This window comes from Ambystoma mexicanum, chromosome 6q (assembly GCF_040938575.1).
Source record: "Ambystoma mexicanum isolate Mex_15411 chromosome 6q, UKY_AmexF1_1, whole genome shotgun sequence".
Taxonomy (NCBI): domain Eukaryota; kingdom Metazoa; phylum Chordata; class Amphibia; order Caudata; family Ambystomatidae; genus Ambystoma; species Ambystoma mexicanum.
In genome coordinates this window covers 1,375,152,955-1,375,174,304 of record NC_090937.1, presented here as the reverse complement: position 1 = coordinate 1,375,174,304, position 21,350 = coordinate 1,375,152,955, and the positions used below count along the sequence as shown (strand labels likewise).

General features: G+C 45.2%; 1 protein-coding gene across 3 annotated transcripts in view; it reads right to left on the bottom strand.

The window, feature by feature from the left end:
* SORCS2 (sortilin related VPS10 domain containing receptor 2) overlaps positions 1-21,350 on the bottom strand; it is a 2,879,055-nt gene that overhangs the window by 344,635 nt on the left and 2,513,070 nt on the right. For all 3 annotated transcript variants that reach the window (XM_069632008.1, XM_069632006.1, XM_069632007.1), the window contains exons 13-14: positions 8,846-8,937; positions 2,925-3,032 (exon numbers count right to left, since the gene is read on the bottom strand). In XM_069632008.1, coding sequence (XP_069488109.1) covers positions 2,925-3,032; positions 8,846-8,937 — 200 coding nt within the window. The remainder of the gene's footprint in view (positions 1-2,924; positions 3,033-8,845; positions 8,938-21,350) is intronic.

The window sequence follows — 21,350 nt, the reverse complement described above, 5'->3', positions numbered from 1 at the left end:
AAAGGAGAGACTCAAAAGGTAGAATTGCAGCTAATAGAAGAGCAGGAGAGTTAGAACGTAGGGGGGATAGACCAAAAAGTAAATGGATAGCAGAATTATAGATAGACCGTAAAGGGGTAAGATGGGAAGCAGGTATCCAAACAAGAGAGAAGAACAGTAGACAATATGAGAATAAATCAAGGTGAAAATACAAAGTTAAGTAGCATGAAAGAAGAGAAAGAGATGAGCACGACAAAGGTTAAAACGAAGAAAGCAACAGTTACTAGCTGTAAGAGAAATGTGAGAAGAATAAGAAAGGGAGGAATCAAAGAGAACCCCCACGATTCCAAGCAGATGAAGACAAATGGACGTGAGATGGGGGAAGCAAAGAAGAGAAGGTGGAGGAAGAGGAGAGGGGGAAGAAGGAGGGAAAAAGGACTTCCGTTTTAGATGGGTTACGATGAAAGAAGTGAAAGGCCACCCAGGACTGAATGGAAGAGAGACAAGCAGGGACTTGAGTGATGAGAGAATCGGAAAACTCGGAGAAAGAGTAAAAGGTTTGAGAGTCAAAAGCATAGAATTGACAAAAGTGGTTAATTGAAGAAATAAGAGAGGAAAGAGGAAAAGTGTAAGTGAGTACAAGAGAGAGCCAAAGACAGCCTTGGGGGGCGACATAGAGATGTGTGTATGAAGGAGAGAGCTGGCCATCCCAGGCCACAGAACAAGAGCATCTAGAAAGATAGGATTTAAACCAGGCAAGAGGAGAACCAGAAATACCCAGGGAGGAAAGAGTAGATAGTAGAGTAGGATGATCAACAGCATCAAAAGCTGCTGAAGGATCGAGTAAATCAGAACAGAGGAACGTTTATTGTGTCATGCAGAAAGAGGAAAATCTGAATAAACATGCAAAAGAACAGTTTCTGTAGAATGAGCAGGCCTGAAACCAAACTGAAGAGGGGGAAGAAGGGAATGAAGATGACGATAAGATGAGATTTGAGAATAGACAATACCCTCTGGAAGTTTAGAAAGGAAAGGAAGCAGAGAAATGGACCAGAAATTATCAGGAAGAGAGGGATCAAGTGATTTCTTTTTTTTTGTTGAGAATTGGAATAACAGTAGCATGATTGAAAGAGTCAGGAAAGACAGAAGAAGAAAGCGAGAGGTTAATAAGAGCAGTAAGATAGGAACGAGTCTGAGGATGATCCAGAGGAACCAATGTAGAAGGGATCCAATCAGAAGAAGATGCAGTACGCTGTGCACGAGCAAGGACGTGAGCAGTATCACAATCAGTAAGAAGGGAAAAAAACAGGGCAGCAAGGGGCAGGGGAGGAAGAGCAGGAACAAGCAGGGGGAGAGATGAGATGGAAAAGAGGCGCAAAGGTTAGAAATCTTAGTAGTGAAGTAGTCAGTAAGATCCGTAGCAGAAAGGCAAGGCGAGCGGGGAGAACAAATGTTATTGAGAAGCTGGTAAAGACGATGTGCTACACAACTTAATAAACACTTCGTAACATCATCTGGAAGCTAGAGATCCAGGTACAACCGTAGCTCAGCCCTACAGCCGTGTCCAATCAAGACTTTTTTTCAAAGCATTTTATCACTGCCAATTGGCTGCAAAGGCGCCAAGAATAATGTACAATCCAAGGCTACTGGACCTCATTTCTATAGGTTGGCTACTGAATTTGCACCATGCTTGGAATTTTGATGGTTTACTGTATTTTTCCAAGTGTAGTGGCTAGAAATACATTCTTACAGGCCCACAGCTAGATATGCAGGCGGGCCTCAGCCAATCAACTTATAATTTGGGGTATGACTCTGCTCATATAGACAGAGGTTTAAGGGAATATTATGGTGCAAACCAAATCCTTTAGCTTGCTCCAGCTCCACCTCCTGGGCTGCCCCTACCAGAAACAAATGTCTTACCACAGACCTCTACCACATGGAAAACGCAATAGCAGGGATGCATCGTGGTGTGCATGAGAAAAGTCTCCTGTTTCCAAAGCGATGTACACAATGAGGCATCCTACTCATTTGCTACTCTTTTTACTTGCAAGCTCCCTACACAATGTCACACTTAACCACAGCAGAGTCCTTTCCCCCGTATCTTTGCATTGCGAGAACCCAGGCAGACGTTTTTCCTTGTCAGTAAATGCTTTTGTGCGTTTGATGGCTGTCCTTCCCATATTTCTGCGGGACTAGATCTTCACGAGAATAAGGGCCAGAGCTTTGTCCTACGTAGGTTTCAGCTCACCAACCCCTAGCCAAAACACTGCCCACCCTGGCGCCAGTGGAGGCCACGGAGCAGTGTGAGTGCTCCTCTCATCCCTGCACTCCATTGCCCACAATTCAGACACTTCTTTAGAATCGTCACCATCACTGGGTCTTCACAGTGCCACTCTCTGCTCAGCGGCATCTATCAGTCATTCCTTATACGTTATCCATGCCATGCAATCACAACGCGTACTCCATATGCTTGTCATGCAAGCCTGCTGTCCAGTGCGTGTACATGGGCACCCGCCTCTGTGCTAAAAGCCTCATAGCCTGCATTTCCGGGGCACAGTATGACAGCTGCCAAATGCTTTATACCAGTGGTCAACTCGGATTAAGGACATTTAGGTCATGCAAATGCGGATTATACATTTTCATTATGCCTAGACATGTCCGTGTCTCACATTGTATTCTTCATCTCTTTGACAGATCTCACTTGTACTGCATTAACTCTTTCACCCCTAGTGCCCATCACCTTCTACAGAATATAAGCGTTGAACAAATAGTGATCAGCTGTTCCTTGATCTGGGCACAGCCTCTCCTCCACGTGCCCCGCCAGTGTAGTCTGATTGAAATACTTTTCTGTATGCTTTATGATTGTATTATTAAGACATAAACCTTCAGATTGTGAGAAGCAAGGCTGGTCAAGTACAAGTTAAACATCAGGAAAGCAAACTTACGTCATGACCAGTGTCTCGTCACCAGGTTCACTGAGTAGACCGTCTACAAAGACAGATGTGCTGGTGAAGTTGTGAATGCTCCAGGTCTGACCTTCATCCACACTGAATCTGAGGAGAGAGAAACACACATGTTGACATTGATGGTAACTCATCCCCACGTCACGCCCTCATCCTGGAAATAATATGTTGTCTTGCAGGATAGTAGTGATTAGTATACCAGCACAAAGGGGACACACCCCGCCAGTTGCAAGGAGCTGGGAGCAGGATAGGGGAAAATAGGGTTGCAAGGAGCTGGGAGCAGGATAGGGGGAAATAGGGATGAGTGGAGTGATCAGTGATTGGTGAGATGTTCTTTGAAGCATGGGGTCTTGAGATCCTTCCTGAAGTGTGGAATGGAGCGGGACAGTATTGTCTGAATTGTCACTGCTATCCAGAGACATGGGGCTGTCAGAGCAGGAAAAACTTTGTCTCCATTGTTTCTCCGTCTCCCGTTTCTTATTTCACATGGAAGGTTTGTATGACCAACACTAGTCATGTTTAAAGAGAGGAAGGGCTTGAGAGTCAGACTAGTATTTAACAAGATCCTTGTAGAATCCTCACCCTCGTAGAGCTCCACTTGCCTTGTTTTCAGACACTTGCTCTCTCCTAGGGAGAAGGCATGATTTAAGTGCCTGCTGAAAGCAGGCAGGGTAGATGAGAGTCTTTCTAAATGCTTTCCATCATGCGTACATGGCGGGGGGGCATTTATATTGTTTTCACTAGTCCAGGTAACGCATGCTTTTTCCATTTCACGTGCAAACAACAAAAATTCCACTAAGGGGATCAATAACACTTAGATGCTCATGGTAGTGGCCAACTCGGGGCGTCTTAGAATTTCCCGAATGTGTCTGAAACGGCCATTCACTGTTGGTCTGTGAAGGATATGCAATTTAACGGGCCAACCTTGTGCTCTTGGGCGAACGCCATCCGTTCTGCGCTCTGTTTTGCATGTGAATGTATTACTTATATTTAGTCCCATAGCAAGCGGCATTGTTTTAACGGTACAGGGATCGAATTGCAAACATTGGCCTGCTGAGCCACTTCCATCTCTCCATATGTCTTGCTCTTATTTTTATAACGACCATTTGATTTAGGCCCCACACATAAAAGTGCTTATGATACCCCATCCTACGTGCTGTTATGGTATCTCCATGGATGGCACAGGCTGCAAAGTCATCTCCGGGCCTTTTATAGGTTTTACTGCAGCATTATATCAATGAACAGAGCATTCGCTGGTTACCGTGCTTGTGTGTTTTCATATGCACTATGATCAGCTTGGCATATGGCTGGCGGCCCCAGATCTTTCGTGCATGTAAAGACTGATTGTGAACCTGCGCTTTGGATGCGCCAGGTGGAAAGCTACCGTCATAGCTGGTCATTGGGCTGGATTTTCCCGGATCTGGGATCTGGCAAAACGCGTCTCCCCAGATCCGGGAAATCTATGTTCACCCTTCAAGTGTTTCAGTGCTTTTGACCTGCTTAAATGAGATGGGATTCAAACCCACTACACCAGGACCAGGGTCAGAGACACTTAACCACAAGACCACTGGGACGTCTGCTCAGGAAGGTTGTGACATTGTTAGGATAGTACTCTGCAGAACAAATGCAACTTTTGGGGTTTAATAGTTGTGCACCGTTTAAACATTGTTTGCAATATTATAGGAAATGAAACACTTTTCTCATGATGTATTTTCTAGGGGTTCATGATTAACCTCTCCAGAAAGATTTTTATTTGTGTTGGGTTGGTGTGTGTTTTGTGGGGTTTGAGAAAAATCTAAAACTGCTGCCCACACTGTCCCTCCCTCCCTGCCGCTGGTGGGATCCCCCAGTAAATAACGCCCATTTTCAGCACTGGGTCACCAGAATACTGCCACTCATCCGTAGGTATCCCACCACCTTACAGAGTTGATTTTTGAGGGGCTGTGCGCATTGTACTCGGGTGGCATCAGAGGGAAAAAAGGGTGCACTCTGCCTGCGCGTTGAGGGTTTTGTGATAATCACTTCCACCGCACAGGCCCTGACCAATTCCAGCCCCAGAGAGAGACTGTACAGTTATGCTTAATTTTTCCAGGTATGGCACACAGGTAGCTTTACATAATTCCTTCAGTACAGATGTGTGGGAACAATGGCATGGAACAATAATTACAGGTCCTGAGATGTAAATACCAAACCTTTACCACTTAGGTCTCTTGGTCATGCAAGTTAAGGCTTTGGTCAAACAGGACTCTAAGATTGTGTAACTAGGTAACACATATAGGGTGAACTCCACTGACATTCGAAGCTAATGGTTGCTGGGTTAGCCTCACACTCCCCCTGAGATGGTACCTTTGTTATCTCAGTACCAGAGACTATTGAAACCAACTTCTATTGGGACCCAATTGGGAAAGATCAAGACAGGTTTAATATGGTACAAATGTTGTGTGCTTGAGATCAGAGGAACTGCTGCGTGCTGTTCCACCTGGAAGAGATCAGGCTGTTTTGGTGCAATCCAGCCAATTGTGCATTCCCTTTGTCGGTCATGAAATAATCAAGGCTTGCCCAAAGTCACAAAAATTTGATTCAGGGGTGAGATGCCTTTAGAGATTGCCGTTGATATTCTGTCCTTTTTCAAAATAATGTTGACACTTTTCTTGAAATAATGTCTGCTGCTAATGTTGAAACACTGTAACTTTGTATCAATGGTGGCCAGTCGTCCGAAACGAGGAAAGAGTTGTAACCAACTTTTGTACGAGGAACTGTGAGGGTGAGGATGATAGCAGCAAGAATTCTCTTTTTGATGGGTTGTGTTTCAGGTACTGTATTTCCACCCAGTTCTGAATGTGTTCCAGACACTCAGTCATGTGTAATGTTTTTCTGTTACCCTGAAATACAAATTAGTCTTGTACACATATTTCCATATATCCACATTACCTAATTATGTCACCTTAGGTCTCCATTGAATTATTGAATAGTATAGGGGAGAGGATTGAGTTCCAAGGAAATCTATAGGTCATTGGGACGTGTGTTCATGTTGAGTCTGAGCTCAGCTTGCCTATCCAAGGGATGAAGAGACTCATTTGAGGAATTGACCATTTATGCCCACGTATGCCTTCAACAACCATTGATTCTGTTGATCTACAATATCAAATGCACATTGACAATAAGTATTCTTATATCTCCAGAGCATCATTCACAACTTGCAGTGTGGAATTTTCACTGCTGACATGAAGACAAACTGATACTCCCTCTGCAATGTATTTGTGTAGAGGAACGCCTTCATCAGGACAGTGATTCAATTTTAGATGGTCGTACCCAAAAGTAGAGACCGATGATAAGGGTATAACTGTTGTGTTCCTGAGGGTCTAGAACAGGTTTTTTAAATGGGTTGTATATATCAAACCTTGCATTTTTTCGATAATTTACATTGTACCAATTTGGAATTGACCATCATAAAAAAGTAATGGATCACGCAATTCCAAACTGTATTTAAGAGAAGTGAAGATTGTGTCACTAAAATAGCTTGAGCGTTTCAGTGAGGGCCACTAGAAAAGAGTGCTGGAATCCCCTCAATTTGTCCTGGGTTTGTGCTCACAGGCATATGCTGTGTTCCTTAAGGGGAACAAGGGAGATCACCCTCCTGATTTTATCACTGGAATATTCTGCAAAATGCTGCCACTTTTTACTGTGCTGGGAGCAACTATAGGTAGATACATGCTTAATACTTTTCAAGGGTATTCACTTGATGTATATGGTTGGGTCTTAATGTAGAAGGAAGCTTTATCACAGACATTTTGCTTGCATTAATTTTTGCTGTTCGTTGTGCAGTTGGCAAACTCTGAAGCATAGATCATCATCACTTTCTTACAGCAACACTTGGATGTATCTATGTGATTATCATCATCACTTTCTTACAGCAACACTTGGAGGGATTTATGTGATTATCATCATCACTTTCTACAGCAACACTTGGAGGGATTTATGTGATTATCATCATCACTTTCTACAGCAACACTTGGAGGGATTTATGTGATTATCATCATCACTTACTACAGCAACCCTTGGAGGGATTTATGTGATTATCATCATCACTTATTACAGCAACACTTAGAGGGATTTATGTGATTATCATCATCACTTATTACAGCAACCCTTGGAGGGATTTATGTGATTATCATCATCACTTTCTACAGCAACACTTGGAGGGATTTATGTGATTACCATCATCACTTTCTTACAGCAACACTTGGAGGTATTATGTGATTATCATCATCACTTTCTACAGCAACACTTGGAGGGATTTATGTGATTATCATCATCACTTTCTACAGCAACACTTGAGGGATTTATGTGATTATCATCATCACTTTCTTACAGCAACACTTGGAGGGATTTATGTGATTATCATCACTTTCTACAGCAACACTTGGAGGAATCTATGTGATTATCATCATCCCTTTCTTACAGCAACACTTGGAGGGATTTATTTGATTATCATCATCCCTTTCTTACAGCAACACTTGGAGGGATCTATGTGATTATCATCATCACTTTCTACAGCAACACTTGGAGGGATTTATGTGATTATCATCATCACTTTCTACAGCAACACTTGGAGGGATCTATGTGATTATCATCATCCCTTTCTTACAGCAACACTTGGAGGGATTTATATGATTATCATCATCACTTTCTACAGCAACACTTAGAGGTATTTATGTGTTTATCATCATCACTTTCTACAGCAACACTTAGAGGGATTTATGTGATTATCACCATCACTTTCTTACAGCAACACTTGGAGGGATCTATGTGATTATCTTCAAATACAAATACTGAAGTCGAAAATACACATTTCCACAAAATTATATGCTGGGGAGACCCTGCAGCTCCCCCGTATTCCTCATACATTATGTATTACCCTAACCCATCCCATCACATATAATTGCATAGAATTGTATTCAGAAAACCCACCCAAACTATAAAAACATCTGTAATTTGCTAGTTTAGACAGGCATCTAGCAATACTCAAGGTATGTCTGTGACTGCACTTCATTTACAGTGTGTCCTTGGACCATGTTGATGCTCTCATCATACTAACTGTCATTCTAATCGGGAGTAGATACATTTTGTACAGCTCCCTGAGATTATTTGTGTCTGTTTCTTACATCCCCCTTTTAATAGTAATGGGATCCTAATCTAAGATCTAGGCCATACAGATCCACTGATTTCCACATTTTGTAACCCAATCATTTTTTTCTAATGATCTGTGTTTCATTTCCTTATTCTCTTCAGAGACCAGCAAGGGGGGTATTTATCTGGTCCAGCTGTTGATGAAGGTTAGGGTTGTTGCTGCATATGGAGCGATGAAAACATATATTATTGCGATCGAGTGTGGCACTATTAGGAGCTCTCCTGACCGATTGCCCAGGAATCTGAATGACAAGAGGAGGCATGGCTGCAATAGAGAACAGACAGTACTTCAGAGACAGCCCAAAGGCTGGAGGGTTGGTCTGATGGTGAAGAGTATGGGGCAAGGAGCGTCGCAGTTGGGGGAAAGAACTGAAAATGATGAACAGCCTTATTTAATTTTAGACAACCTTTCCAGTAAGCCTAAAATGGCTCTAAGAGAGTGCGTGTATATGTACACATACTGATCACTGCAGCCTATGCACTTGATTTACCTAATATATCTCACCTGTGCCCTCCCCCGCTACATTTTTGCCTTTTCAATATGACCAGGGATTAATACAGCTCTATAAAAGAAATGTCTTGTAACATCCCTCAATTCCATTGACAATCATGCTCTAAATGCAGCCCATTTAGCTGTGAACGGGCCTCAACATGCGAGCACCTCCGCAAGGGACATGGTGGTGAACATATGCTTAAGGCGACTAAGGACTTACTTGAGTATTTTCAGAGGGATCGACGTGTCCTTGATGGCTACGATCACACCTCCATGGTCGAGGTATAGGATGTGGTGCTCTTCTTCAAAGACCTGTGATGATGACAAACACACACACGTGAGCTCAGAACCCGCCCAATTCATGAGAGACATCATTATAGTTCACACTCTTACATTCCCGCTGCACTGGTTTAATTGACAACATCTGATTACCTCAAAATAGTTATTTCTTTACGTCAATAGATCTGATATGTTGGTAACTATAGTAATGATTAAGAGTTAATCCATGATTTATCACAATTAAAAGGAAAAATAAAACGGTTTAAAGAGTTTTGCAAAAAGGCTGTATCCACATGAATGTCTACATATTTGCTTTGGTGATGGATATGCCAATACATCGAAATGAGTGCAATCCCAATTCATTGTTCAAAGTACTGGTCTTGATAGTACTGATGGACTGTTCTACTGTAGATAGCAGGGATACCTGGTTAGATGTATGTGTTAGTCTATGTATTTGATATTCTATGTGTCCTTTGTAGCAGGTAGGTGGTATGACATGTTTATCACCTTCTGGCTCTATATTGTGGGGGTGGGTAGCCAGGATGTAATCAGCAGTGTTGGAGCCAGTTGTTGGATGTTGTCAGAAGCTGGGGCTAGGCGGGCTCGCTATACTGAAGGAAGCCTGCCACTTCCCCCTTTAAGTCACCCTTATCCTACCTTCCAGTGCCTACGCCATGTCCCCCTTTCATTGAGCCACTGTCTTTCTGATCAGATGATTGAAGGAAGGTCCCACATTTGCCTCTCTTTGAGATCTCAGAGAGATATAAGGGAGGGGACTCCCATCAGAAAGCATAACATGACTCTCTTACTTTTCAGTATAACGCCGCTTAATACACTAATACGCCATAGACAGTAGGTTGGCTGTTAATAATTAAATCACTTTACCTGAAACACTTAATAGCATGCACTTTATTTCTATCCGGGAGCGTGGCCCAGACAAAAATAATCAACATGTGAAATCTAATTCTGAATATTCTTTTCTTGGGGAGTGCAGTGCTTTTATATTAAAGTGTACCTTGAATTTCTGCAGTTTCTTTTGGTTTGAAAGACTTTTAACCATTGTAGGCTTTTTTTGTAAATGGTTGCCTAAACTCCAGATACACTTGAAACTGTTGATAAAAACCTGCAGAGTCCCAGCGCCATGAAGGTTGGACCAAGAGAAACAGTAGTGAAGGTATTTGTCTTCTTTTCATCAAAAGAATCTACAAGAAAACTGTGAACTGTGTCATTATATTCTAAAGGAACTTGGAAACTGAAAATAAGTAATCTAAGTGATTGGGCCAGGCAGAAGCCATATACACAGGCTATTGACCCGGCCTCCTTTTTCTTTTAAAAAAAAGGGAGAAAAGCTGTGTTATTCCCTCATCGAGCTATGTACCTGTGTTACAGTTCAGAGATTACTGTAAGAGTTACCATAGAAATCCGCAGATAGTTGATCAGCAAGCATCAGTCAGCTTGGATGACACTAACACTGGATCACAAAACCAAACAAAAACAATGTGTGGACGTAATGCGCTACACCTTCAAAAGTTCACAAATAAACTGAATCAAGTGTTTCATACATGTTGATTCATAACTACAAGCTTATACAAAAAAAAACACGATGATTCGAATTCTTGGTACACATTCTTTTTACTGATATGCTGCCAACACGTGTTTCGACCTGTACACAAAGATCTTCCTCAGGGCTTTAACAGGTGGCCAGCTGAGTCAGCTTCTGTCATTCCTGGGGAGAGCTGGCAGAAGGAGTCTCCTCACAGCACTTGCATGCATAAACCGATCATGGGAGGAGTGGGGAACCAACCACACTGCAATGTATACTTAAGTCATGAACAATCATGCACAGCGGATTGCTGTTGAATTTAGAATGGGAGTACAATTCTTCACTTTACACAAACATTATTAAATTACAGATGAGTCCTTTTATGAATAACAAGCTTTGGAGCCACAGATCAGTGTGCTTTTCTATAACTGGCCTTATTGGGGACGCTGCCAGATACCAGCAGGGTCTCCAAGCTAGGGGGTCTTCCAGGGTCTGCCGCTATCCTGCTGCCAGTTTGCTCTCTCAATTAATGACCTGTCCTCCTCTCTTGCTCCCATTGCCTGATGCACAGATTTTCTGTTTCCTTTTCTTTTAGGTGGATTTTCCAAAGTGGTAGGGCCAGTTAGTTAACCAGGTTTTGGGACTCAGGACTATATCTAATGGACTTTGACTAAAAAAAGACCCTTAGTTTTTGATTAGAAGGTAGGTAATATCCCTCGTAGCAGTAGGGCCAGGAAGGCATTTTTCTTTCATTTTAAATAAACACCCTTGAATCATGAGCCACTGTCTGAGTCCTTCATCTGGTTCACCACAATACTTCCCACATGGTTCCTCAGAATGTCTTAGGAGACTACAGAGTTTGGTAATGGTGAAAAGATGTATCTATTGCAGGGGTTGTTTGTCTGTCCAGGTGATTTTAACTTCCACTACCGTCAACCCTAGCCTGCATAGTCAATGGTGAGGAATCATGGGAGTCATAGCTCAACACATCTGGTGAGCTAAAGAGTGGCAGACCCCTGATCTACTGGGGTCCCCTGGGATTAGGCTAGAGTGAGGGATGGGTGTTTTTAAGAAATACTAGATATCCCCTTGCCATCCCTGCTCCCATAAGAGTTGATAAAGAAATCAGAGACAAGACAGTTAAAGAGGAAGAGCAGGGATTGATTAAAACACATGACTTCCAAGGTCCCGATTTGATCAGAAGTTAAGAATACAATCCCATGTTTAGAACCAGAGAGTGAGTAAGGAGTCACAATGCAGTTAAATATTGAGCTTTTGGAGACTAGAAGGTAACAGTTTAGAATAGACAATATGGCATTTATTGTTTGTTGGGGAATTTTCTGTTGAAATTTACTTGGTTAATTAGTTTGAAAACGAATGATTAAAATATAAAGAATAATCAATTTTGAATGAACTGACTTATGACATTTTACATGTGTGGATTAGTAATAAACCATGTGTAAAGAAAGTGGAAGGATCAGGTTTTTGTCACAAAGAATGTGAGGTCAAGAAATCGGAGGAGAACAGCACTTCATGACACACAAGGAATTGAATTAACAGAGGTTTCTTGGTGGTGGACCCTATCTACATGACAAGCAAAGGAGGTTAACCTTGAAGGGGCATTCCCTTTTGCAAATACTATATCCAAATGCATGTGTTGCAGCCCCTTATCCTCTAACATCATAATCTATCATTCAATTTGTCTCTGTGTAAATACTAGTGAGATCCTTTACTGCAACTAAAGCAAAAAAGAAAACAAAATGTATTAATCCTCTGGTATCAATTTTTTGTTAGAAGTTAGAATCCTCAGTGAACCCAGCGAATTTGGCAGATTTAATGACAAAATCTCATGAAATGATGAAATCTCGCCCAACTTGTGTAGTAGCACTGGACATCAAGGCACATTCCCATCGACCCTAAAAACAGGACAAATCCTTCCTAGGTAAAATACCTACCAATCTGTGTTCACAGCCAGATTCAGCATGGAGATGGCAACCATACAGGTCATCGACGAAACCCTCAACATTCTTGATGACGGCCCCCTGCCTACTGGTTCTACTCGATCTCTCGGCTGCTTTCGACACAGTAGGCCACCAGGTGCTTACAGACACTCTACATCAGTGCATGAGGATCAGCAACCTTGTTCTACGCTGGTTCAAGTCCTACCTCGCCAACCGCCTGCAGTTTGTTCAGATGGACTCCTCTAGATAGTCAATGCTACCCGACACGTGAGGAGTCCCACAGGGTTCCATCCTCTCCCCAGTGATACTAAATCTATACATGGATTCGCTGGAAGCCCTGCTAGCTACACACAACAACCACATCTACCAATACGCCAATGACACACAGCTCTACCTCAAGATCAACATAATCAAGGACATCCATAGGCTTAAAAGCTGCTTCTCGCTGATCCAGTCTTGGATATCCAGTGCATACTTGAAGCTCAACCGCTCAAACACCAAATTTCTACTCCTTACCAACAGCATCGAACACCCAGACATACAGTTCTGGCTATCAAACATTAACTATGAGGGATTCACGCCTGTGCTTACCTCCTGCGCCAAGTCCCTCGGGTTCCACATCGACAAACACCTCTCCTTCAAGAGACAATAGCTAAGAAAACTCAGACTGCTTGGTATCAGCTCTCCCTCTTGCAAAAAGTCAAGCCCTTCCAGCCTCCGGACAGCTTTAGATCAACTGTTGAAGTACTGGTCCTATCCCACCTGGATGGGGGCAATGCACTCCTTGAAGGCCTCCTCTCATCCTCCCTTGTACCCTATAGAAATGTCCTATATGTGGCTGTCTGCCTCATCAAGGGTCTATGCAGATACAACCACATCACCCTGTCCCTCATCGACCTTCACTGACTCCCAATGCACGCACGTACCACCCTCGAGTCTTGGTGTATCATCTATAAGGCAGTCACCATCATGTCATCCAGCTAACTTGTTGAAAAACTCAGCATCTCCGGCAGACAGTGCATCACCCGAAGCCAGGACACGTGCAGACTTGAAATCCACTGCTGCAGAAAGGAAAGTACCAGAAAACAAGCCTTCTCTGCTTATGCCCCAAGAATATGAAACCTCCTCCCCGTCAGCATCAGAGTCGCCCCCACGCTACTACAATTCAGAAAAGAACTCAAGACCCACCTATCCAAGAAATATCTCTGCCTCAACACATAGGCCATCACATCAGCCCTCGTGCCACCTGACTCGCTAGATGCCGCTCACCCTTCTTCTCCCCACCACCCTGTACAGCTGTACCCCTCCTCTGTACCCCTCTATATCCCATCCCCCAGTGTATAGCTGTTCTGTTGTTACCTTTGAACGAAAAGCACTCTGTTATGATCGGTACTGTTGTATACCTCTGTAAAGCGCTCCATTACGTATCTGTATTTTTGTACACCTCTGGAAAGCACTCTGTTGGTTCTGGAAGCTGGACCCACACTCAATAAATACAATAATAATAATAATCTTTGGCAGCAGTCATCTTAACCAACAATGATCAGCAACTGAAGAAGAACCAGACAGAAATGAGAAATGAGCAGCTGAGAATAAGCTAATGCAGTAGTTAGTGTTGAAGGCATCAAGAAAAGCAATACGATAATTTAGTTTGAAAACTAGTTTTGAATGCTCCAAGGAGAAGCAGTATGAGTTAGGATTTAAAATACACTCTGTTTTAGTGACGGCAAGAATCACAGTGAAAATCTGTGAATGACAAAAAAACAATGAACTGCTTGGACACCTAAACGCTGCAGGGATGTGTCATAGGCGCAGTGCTAGTAGGCATGATGGTATGCAGTGAATATAAGAAAAAACATAACGAATGACAACTTCAACGAATTGAAAACAATGAAAAAATAGCGATTTATATTTTAAATATATATATGTGGGGGTGGGGCAAAGGTTTAAATCTTGTTGGGGAGGGCGATTAGGTGGGTTTTTAGCAGGGGTGCCCCCCGAAAAAATCGTTATTTTTGTCGTTCTTTTTAATTCGTTAAAATGTCATTCGTTATTTAATGATTCGTTTTTATCACATGGAACTGACATGATTTACTAATAATAATACAGTGCACTAGGCAAAAATAATTGTTTGCCTTTTCTTCTTATCTCTTAGGTATGAGTCAATAGCAGTCCCAAACGCATCCATATGAGATTACTCCTTCATACACTGTTCTTACAATTGGTGGATGACTATGTGGTACAGGTGAGAATGCAGGTTCATGCTATTTCTTTGAGGATCTGGCATAGTAACACGATCCCCACCAGGGCACAAGTTGAGGGTGGGCATGACTGTATGGATGCCCCCTTGTGATTAGAAAGGGGGCTCTTTTACCTTTAGCTCTGCCAAGGTGGAGGGGAGGATGTCCCATTGTAGTGTAGTCTAGTGGAGCTGAGAACCCTCAGGAGGGCCTCGTGCTGGCAAGGAATTCATCCTCCCATTGTTTTGATGCACATCTGCTATGTGCACATGTTATGCACGACAAGGTTGCTAGGGATGTAAGAATGAGCTGGATAAGTATTGTAAGATTAACCTACTCTGACACGACTTAGATCTACTTGAGGGATCTTCATGTTTGGATCTATGGTGATGGGATGATCTGAAAGACTCAACCTCGCATAGCCCCTAGTTGACTTCTCAATATGCCCCTGTATTCATCAAACAGCACTGCAAACTAATAATAAATTGTTTAATAAAAATCAAAAACAACATGCTTGAGGCAAACAGTAACTACAAACTGGTGACTTCACAGGTTGTTTTGTGGTGGATCTTTAAGTCTTTGAAGGAGTGAGAAGGTCTTCAGAGATCTCTAATCTTTAGAGCTAATACTGGATTGTATGCTAACAAAACTCTACATTCCCATATTTGTAGTCCTACTGTTGTAAATGTACAATTACATGACAGAAATCAACCCAGGATTCAGCGGCATACAAGGCCAGTAGCAGCACTCCAGCCCGAGCCTAAGGCAGGTCGATGTACTCCTATGGGTGCAAATACAAGTTCATTATAAGCACACAAAATGGCATGAGCTTAAAGGTCAGGAGTCGCAGAATGTCTGACGATGTAAAACATTCAGAGCATGCCACAAAGCATGTCTGTTTCCTACAGAAAATGAAACATCAGACTCAAATCAATGTGTGTGCAAGTATGTACAATATATGAAAACAAATACTAACCTGCTTTAGATGTAAACATTTAGTCTGCTAATATTTACAAAATGAAGCTGGCGGTGTAGCTGCTGCAAGTGGAAGGAGTACTGGTTGCTGTCACCTCTTGTGTGACGGGTGCATGGGACAGATGTATCTATCTAATTTAGGAGGATGCATCAAGCTCACCACTCAAAATATCTTTCTGGTCCTCATTGTTGCAGCACATGCGCAATGGAAACATTTGGGAAGTGGAGTGGTAAGTGTGGATGGGGGGACAATGGGCTTCATCACAAAGTTGGCGCTAGAAATCAGCCCGTACCGGCATGGCGGTAATAACATGTCCGGCTTTGCACCAACCCGCAAATAGCAGGAGATCAAGAGTGCACGAGCACGTGCACCCCTGCATGCCAGTAACGGCCGTACTGGCATGCCCTCAAACCCACAGATAGCGGTATCGACCAATACGCACAGAACACCTCCGGCCTCGGCAACCCCTAAATAGCGCTACCGTTATGAACATAGTGTTAATAACGGGTCCATTAATACCGGACCCGGAAGTAATGTCATCGCGCCGGAACGGGAAATGCCATGGCGGCCATCTTCAAAAACACAATCCATTGCCATCCTTCACTTACAGTACCTTCTACACCACAACTCCTAGGCCACCACGGACAACATGTCAAAGGCCACCCGGAAAAGCACGGCCCACCTGCGCAAACCACGTTTCACAGACAATGAGCTCAACATGTTAGCTGACACCCTAGTGTCAAATGCTGAAGTTGTGTTCTGCAATGACCTGAGGTGTCCAGCCCTGCGAAAGAAGAAGGCCATCTGGGAAGAAGTGGTCCAGAAAGTAAGTGCAGTCGGCACCACCGCACGCACAGTGCGCGATTGTAAAAAATGGTGGGACAACCTGAGGCTGAGAGTCCGGCACATATTGTCGTCCAATCGGAGCCAGGGCTGGCAACAGGAGGAGGACCACACTCACCACTGAAATTGGCCAGATGGGAGGAGACCTGCAGCTCTGTCATAGACGTGGAGTCAATCGAAGTTGATGGAGCAGAGTTTGGCGTGCCAACATTGGCAGATGAAGGTGAGTGTCCCTACAAAATCACGATAACTAATCAAAATCATTGTCCCCCAAATGTGGCAGCAATGCTACATGGCCCATCATGCACACCTACACATATCCATATACACATGCCGGGTCCAGCACTATCCCATCCCAATGCATGTTGCGCCCATACACGAATACACACCCGACACACATATTACGGGCATGTGTCACCCAAGACGACACTCCCAACACACATCAAGGACAACAGCAGCCAACATGGTGTACATGTGAACACGACTACGCTTTCAAAATGCACCCTCCAAAATTGCATGTACACAGTCCCCTACAAAGCCAGGAATGCAACTGATTAGATGGCGCCACATGCCCAAAGACCAATGCATGCATAATGCAAGCGCCACAATCACTGATGCCCTGCCACTCTCTGTCCCCCACAGGTACGAGTTCAGACAGTGATGAAGCACATGGAGTGCACAATGCACAACAGCGGCCAAAAGGCCTAGGAGGCAAGCTGATGGCACAGGACCATCAACCTCAAGTGGACCAAGGATGGGCCAAGTGGGAAGCGGGTCAACAACCGGTGCCAATACAGCCGCACAGACAACCACACAGGACGAGCAGACACCTGCCCCTGCACCCCTGGTTACACCCTCCACACTGGCTGAGGACACAGCAGGCATGGAGGATGGCACACAGTCTGCTGCTGCCAGCACAATTGGGGAGATGGCTGCATCGGCAGATCATAGTGTTGATGAGGGAAATGAGCCGGACAATGAGGGCAATGCAGGACTTGCCCACTCAGAGTCTGTAGTGCACACACCAAGCCCGCAGACCACCCCACAGGACACACCTCGGCGGAACTCATCCGACCAGGGCAGCCATGGAGAGTGGTCTCCGGCCATGCACAGCCCCATGATTCATGCTGTGCCACCACATCACCCACCGACCACAACCCACACTGCCATACGGGACATTGAGGGACTTCTCTCCAGGATGGAGGCCCAGCAGGAGGTGATGCAAGGCTATGTGCAGCAGTACCTTGCTGAAGGGGAGACAACATGCCGTATCATCCAGGAAAGCACTGCGGCTGTAATCCAGGCCATTAACTCAAGTGCACAGCAAGTGTGTGATGGCTTCAATGCCTTGGGTCAGATCCTCACCAGGATTGCTGACAGCATGGACCAACGGCAAACCCTGCCCCTGGGATCACAACCATCTGGGTCATCCGCATCATCCACGCCAGCGACCTCGAGGCAGACCAGCCCCGTGCTCATGTCCCTGCAGAGTTCCCGCTGCTCAGAGATCCAACCCACACCTCCGAAGGGGGCTCAACAGTAGCAGGGCCACCCTGCAGAATCTCTTTGGGTATACATCCGGACACATGTCGTGCCATAGTTGACTTTGGGTTCTAGGGGGTGGGTGGAGGGTGGTGGTGGGTGTAGTGTGTAGTACTGGGGTGTTCAGGAGCATGGGAGTAGGGTGGGGGGAGCTGGAGGGGTGGTGGGTGTAGTGTGTAGTACTGGGGTGTTTGGGGGCATGGGAGTAGGGTGGGGGAGGTGGAGTGGTGGTGGGGGCGTGGATTGTTGAATCATGTTGTACTAAATTCCTCACGAATACACCAGTTGTGTAGCAAACATCACATGAGTGTACATTGCTGATTTTTTTTATGTCAATTTATTGCTTCATGGTGGTTCGTGCACATGTGCCCACACACCCAGTGCCCACAGTTCACAACACATGGCACCCTCTGCATCAATGTATATCAGAATGATTGGTCTATGACCATTTGGCGCACTGCGCGACCCTCACGTGTTTCGCTTCCTGGCCTATGTCCTACTTCTACTCCTTCCTCTCCTTCTACTTCACCAGGTGGTGGCAGCTCCACGTCAGGTGGCAGGGGTATGTTCTGCCGGATGCACATGTTATGCAGCATTTCACATGCCGTGATGATCTTGCCCACCTTCTCAAGCCCGTATATGAGTGCCCCTGCCGACCTGCTAATGCAGCGAAACCGTGCCCTCAAAAGGCCAAACGTCTGCTCAATGACCACACGTGTACGTGTATGTGCACGATTGAAGTCCTCCTCGTGCCTGTTCTGCGGGTTCCTGACAGGGGTGAGTAGCCACGGCTTCAGAGGATATCCAGCATCACCTACATGGGAGCAGAAGGAGGTATGTGTGAGGATGAAGCTCAGTTGACAGGTGTGCTAAGTCTGTACATCATTCAAGTTCATATGCACAATCTCATCATTGGCAGCCACATCCACATGACTGTCAGCCCTGTACAGTGCATGCCAATCCATAGAGGGAGCCTTGTGTGACATACACGACCTAGGGTCCTAGGCTTTTAAACCACCAGGCCACCCAATGTATGTCTTGGCTACGGGCATTTTGCGTGCAAATGTGAGTGCTGTGTGTCGGCGGATGACTTAAGAAACTTCCATTCCCCCCAAATCCATCTGTCCCCATGGCCCAGAGGGCATTCCCCTTGCATATGCATGTACCCCCCAATCCATCTGCCCGCATGGCCCAGAGGGCATTCCCCTTTCATATGCATGTACCCCCCCAATCCATCTGCCCCCATGGCCCAGAGGGCATTCCCCTTGCATATGCATGTACCCCCCAATCCATCTGCTCCCATGGCCCAGAGGGCATTTCACTTGCATATGCATGTACCCCCCCAATCCATCTGCCCCCATGGCCCAGAAGGCAGACTCACCCAACAGCCAGCCACTTCATACAACGTCTCCTTCCATGTAGCGGGGTAGTGAGAAGTTCCGCAGCACCATGGCATCATGCGTGGATCCTGGGTATCTGGCACGGCAATGTGTTATTATCTGGCTGGCATCACACGCTATCTGCACATTGATGGAATGGTATAGCATCCGATTGCGGTACACCGCCTCCACGGCATGTGGGACTACCAACTCTACATGGGTACAGTCGAGGGCACCAATTACATTGGGCATGCCTGCCAGTGAATGGAATGCTATTTTGGTGGCATTTGCCTCCTTTGGTGTCCTTGGTAACGATATGTGGGCACTTGCGTGCTTCAGTAGTGCATCAGGCACTTGGTTTAACACAACAGAGAAGCATGATTGGGACATGCCATGCATTTGGCCCCTGTGTGTTGGTAAGTGCCTGTGGCCAGGAAGTGGAGCACAGATGCCACCTTCAGCAAAGGGGGATGGCTGTGCGGATGTTGATCAGGCTGGCCACGTCATCCTGTATTAATTCCACTATGTTGGTAATGGTGTCTCTGTCCAGGTGGTACAGGGTGTGGATCTGTGCTGGGGTTAAGTCAAATGGATTGGACCTTATACGTGGGATTGTTGGCTGTCTGCGGGGAGCGACTGCCTGCACTGGTGGGATTTGCTGGGCATGTCTCACCATCCTTCTCCTCCTGCGTCTCCTCTGTGTTTCCTGTTGTACTGCCTGCTCAAGGAGTAGCAGTGCAGGCATGTCCTCCAGGCCCAGTATGGCAAGTACAAGTGGTAGCATTTTGGCTTGGAAGGGGGTGTGGTATGTGGGTGTGCTCCTTTTGTGCTGACCCTGACTCCATTGCCTCCACCTGTGCTGATTGTGTGCACCTGTGGCACTTGGTTACGCAGCAGTTTGCAGTTTACGGGTGGTCCGCGATCCCGGTATTGCCGGCATCATGGTGGCCCTTCTTACCGGCATCTCGAGGCCGGTATGTACTTGTATGTGCGACTCGTGGTGTCCCCTTCTTTGCGGCATTCCGGTATTAAGGCCTCCCCATCTGCACGCGTGCCCGCATGCCGGTACGGTGGTGCACGGCCACAGCGGGTCCTTGACGATGCCGGTAGAAACGGCATCTAGGGTCATGATACACCAGCCTGGTAATGGATGCCGGCATTGCCTTACCGGTGCCGTTCGTACCGGAGCGTCAACCTTCTGATGAGAGCCAATGTGAAGAGAAAATCTGGCCTTCTCCTGGGGATAGGCCAGCATTGCTTGCCCCCATGAAATGGTGTCATCAATGCCTTCCTCTGTGGTGTCCTGCATGAATTGACTATGCCAATATGTATATATGAATGTATGTATGTTTTGGATTGAAAAAGCACAGAACAAGTGGAAAGTAACAGAGGGATGTATTTAGGGGACGCACCCATTGGGCTATAGGGAGGATTTGGGTTAGCAAATGTACCTGGGATATGTAGGGGGAATTCTGGAGGGGTAGAGGTGGGTTTGAGGGAAGTCTACAGTGAATGTTGAGATGCTGTTTTAAGATGTCAGTAGGCATCTTGACACTTATGTGTGCAACATGTAGACCAGCAGAGGCAGCAAACAAATTGTTGGTACTTCACATCTCTTTATTATTAATGAAGTTGATGAATGAAATTAGAAATTCAGACCAGCAATACAAACATGCGCCTGGTTCTATGACGCTGGCCCAAATTGCTGCCACCTCCGCTACTCGTAGCCTTCAACAATGGTCTTGCTGCCCTAACCTGTGCAATGGACTCTGCCAAATCCTCCTACTTCACAAACCTAGTCTCCACTCTTCTCAATCATCCCTGCAAACTGTCATCTACCCTTCAATCTTTCCTCCACCCTCCAAAGCCAATATTCTTTGCCTCCCTTTCTGCTAATGTCTTTGCACACTACTTTTCTGCTAAAAGCGCTAAAATGGGTGACACTGTCAAAGCCCTCCTCTC